This window comes from Myotis brandtii, unplaced genomic scaffold, assembly GCF_000412655.1.
Source record: "Myotis brandtii unplaced genomic scaffold, ASM41265v1 scaffold424, whole genome shotgun sequence".
In the NCBI taxonomy this organism is placed as follows: domain Eukaryota; kingdom Metazoa; phylum Chordata; class Mammalia; order Chiroptera; family Vespertilionidae; genus Myotis; species Myotis brandtii.
The window spans coordinates 2,850,933-2,854,220 of record NW_005366245.1 but is presented as its reverse complement, the minus strand read 5'-3'; the positions used below and the strand labels follow the sequence as shown (position 1 = coordinate 2,854,220).

Sequence of the window (3,288 nt, the reverse complement as noted above, 5' to 3'; positions counted from 1 at the left end):
TGGGCAGAAAGGGCAGTGCCTCGATCCCCACGGCTCCCGGATTCGGCGCGCCGACTCGCCCGACTCGCCTTTCCCTCTGGGCGACAGGGCACTAGAGTTACAATATTGAAAAAGACAGAGGGGAGGAGGAAAAACACAGAAAAACAAAGACTACGTGTGAAAAGTCTGATGGCCTCGGTTAGGGCTCTGCGCGCCTGTCCACTTCTGCAAACAGGCCTGGCGACCCCCGCCCCACCCCCCGGCGTCCTCGTTTCCTCTCACTCGTCGCCTTTGCCTCTCTCTCGCATTTTCTTCGCGGCTTTACAGGCTTCGCTTCTAAGTCCTGTCCTCTGGCCAAGCTGACCCTCTCCGCCGCTCTCCACTCTCTCTCCTCTCCTCTTTCCCTCCGGGCCTGACAGTTCAGATGAAGCTCTCAAAGGTAATAAAACATTTGCATCACTCCCTACCCCTCTTTAGAGGGGGGACCAGAGGCTGGGGGGAGTGGGGGTCCAAAATAAGAACTTTGGGGGACGTCACTCCGCAGCACCGGGAGGGGCGTGGCCGACGAGCTGGGTGCCGGCCGGGGGCGTAACCACCGTCTCCAATAGCGCTCAGCCTTCGGCATTGCATTGCCTCTGGGGTGCGTCCACTCGGGAGCGCCTCTCCTTCTGATTGGCTGAAGCCGGGGGAGCCGAAAGGCCACGCCCTCCTGGTCCCCGCCCCTCTCACCTCCATCCCTCTTGTGGGTGGGGCCAGGGGGCGGTGCCTGAGAGTGGTGCGGATCCAACTGGGCACCAGTGGACGCCTCAATTAATTGTGTTAAATAAAATGGGAAAGGGGAGGGGGGAGCCAAGACGAGGAGGGTATTACTTTTTAAAGAGAAGAATAATGAAAACGCAGCCCTTTTATGGAAAAACAGTTCATATTCTTCCCGCGCCTCCCCCCTCTCCCGCTCGCGTCACCCTACCCCCTTCCCCCACGAGCTCGGGGCGCCTCACCTCGAACAGAGTCTGGTCCCTTGTAAAATGGAGCTAATGGAGCAGGCAGCCGTCGCAGCCCTGGCCCAGCTCCTTCTTTTGAAGGGATTAATTAAAGGCCATCTGGGCTCTCCCAGAATTGTGCAAATTAATTTGTTGCTCCTTAAGCCTATAGATGTCCTTAATCCCCTTGTAGGCCGAAGGAGCGTCCTCTTCCGTCTTTGCCATCTCCAGCTTGCTCTTTTACCTTTCTTTCCATTCCTGAGTCCCCCCTCGATCATTATCATTTATAGTTTTGCATAATGCGCTGGGAATGGAATCAACTTAATAGAAATATTTATCTCTCGAGTAATGTTTAGACATGAGAGCAGTGAGCTTTTAAAAAAGAAACTTTTCTCCCCTTTGATTGCTGTTATTTGTTTTGAGTTTTCACGGGGATCGCCAAAATTGAGCTGGAGTTTTTAGATACTGAAGTATGGTCTCCGAAACTCTAGCCCATGCCCTCAACTGCAAGGTTGTTCTGGAAGATGAAGATGTCCTGTTTTCTGGCTGAAGTGATGGGATGCTAAGGGTTAGGAGTTGGAAGGTGGTTTCCTTATTCTCTCCCAATCTCTTCCATCCCTGGTGGGTCTTTAAATTTCCGAAGGGTTGAGCTGTGTATGTAAGAAGGAAGACCCTTGCACAATTTTGGAATTGCAGGATGTTAAAGTAACACACTGTTGGCGTGTGTGTGTGGGGGGTAGTCACTACAGCAATTTGGATGAGGTCATTAAGTCCAAACTTAATTCGCAAATAAAACAGAAACAACTGGCTCAAGAATAAAACTTGAGCGGCACCACCCATTGATGGAGTTTGGCTCTAAGTGACAACGCACTCACAGGAGTCCAAGCAGGAAAAGCTGGGAGGGCTGAAGCCGCTTTGGTAACCTGCATTCCCAAAGCGCTGGCCTTTTAAAAGGAGCAGCGGAAGCTGGAGTTTGAGGGGTTTTAACATTTTTTATTTATCTTTTGCCACTTTTATTATTCACTTCTGAGATTAAAGAAATGGTACTCCTATTTGGTTCCCCCTCTTCGCTCTCCACCCTTCTGAATAAACTTTCAGATTGGGCTCCATCCATCACTTCAATAAGACCTTAGGGTCTGACACGGGAGAAGGTGAAGTCCTCCGCTTGCGGGAATTATGCTGAGCCGGGCAAGAAGAGAGCTGCTGTGGGGACGGGCTGCATTTCCCCGGCCAGGATGCTCTGCTGGGCTGTGGGTCTAACTCTAAGCCCAGCGCCCGGCCACTCTGCCAGCGAGGTGGCGGCAGGAGGGTAGTGCCTGGTGACCCGGCCCTGGCCCGGGTGCTGGGGCCCCTCTGCCTCTCACTTCGTTACAACAGAAACTTTTTCTCGCCTCCGGAGACTCCAGTCTCCCCATCTGGGCCCGCGCCTGGGCCACCAGCGACTTCTCACATCCCCCGGCACTGCATTATCAAGTTCTAGATAGGAAAGGAAAGTGAAGGAGGCGAGTGATCCCCAAAGATTCCAGTTTCAAAAAGCAGCGCCCCATTGTTTCGTGTACGTATTGTGACCCAGGAAAGAATCGAGCATGTTCTTATTGTAAACTTCGTATCTAATAAGGGGTGGTGTGAGGTCAAGAGACAGAGAAAAATTAGAGAGATGGAGAGAAAGAGATTCAACTCGGCCCAGCTCCTGGCTACGTGCCCCCTGACTAAACAGCACTTGCAAAGCTGGCTGCCAGTAGGAACTCGCCGTCGTTCACTTTTATTTACATGGCGGAATCAAAACAGCAGCATGGTGCTCAATGGCAACAATGTAAAAACGCCGGGGTCTGTGTACCTCCATCCCGGGGAGGGAACCCAGGTGTCTGAATCCCGCGGGGTCGCAGCATTCCCGGCGCACACTGCGCGGGGCCCAGCGCAGGCCGGTGCCTCCCGCCTGGTGCTGCAGGTCACCGGTCTGTGGATCCGAGCGTCGGTGTCCAGCTGGGAGCCCGGGGAGAGTAGAGAGAGTGAGGGGCATCCTCGGAGGGAGGGGGTGGGCTGCCCCCGTCACTCTCCGGGTGAGAGGATCCTGTTCCTGAGAGGCTACAACCACCCTCGGGGAAGCCCTGGCCGCGCGGAGCCCCGAGCTGAAGCGGGAGGCAGGGTTCTGGCGCCGTCTTACAAACACCCTGGAGGGTCCGGACTTCTTCTCCCTCCGGGAACCCTTAGCCTCCAGGCTTCTCTGTCCACGACCTGGTCAGGTCGGACGTTTCTAAGCCATTCCCAGGAGTGGAACGTGTAGCAACACGTGGTGGCGACGGGCCGGTCCCATCTCTGCACATTTCAT

At 54.4% G+C, this 3,288-nt stretch overlaps 1 protein-coding gene across 1 annotated transcript in view; it reads right to left on the bottom strand.

The window, feature by feature from the left end:
- NKX6-1 (NK6 homeobox 1) overlaps positions 1 to 3,288 on the bottom strand; it is a 27,968-nt gene that overhangs the window by 6,864 nt on the left and 17,816 nt on the right. The window contains exon 3 of the mRNA XM_014545993.1: positions 1,934 to 1,939. Coding sequence (XP_014401479.1) covers positions 1,934 to 1,939 — 6 coding nt within the window. The remainder of the gene's footprint in view (positions 1 to 1,933; positions 1,940 to 3,288) is intronic.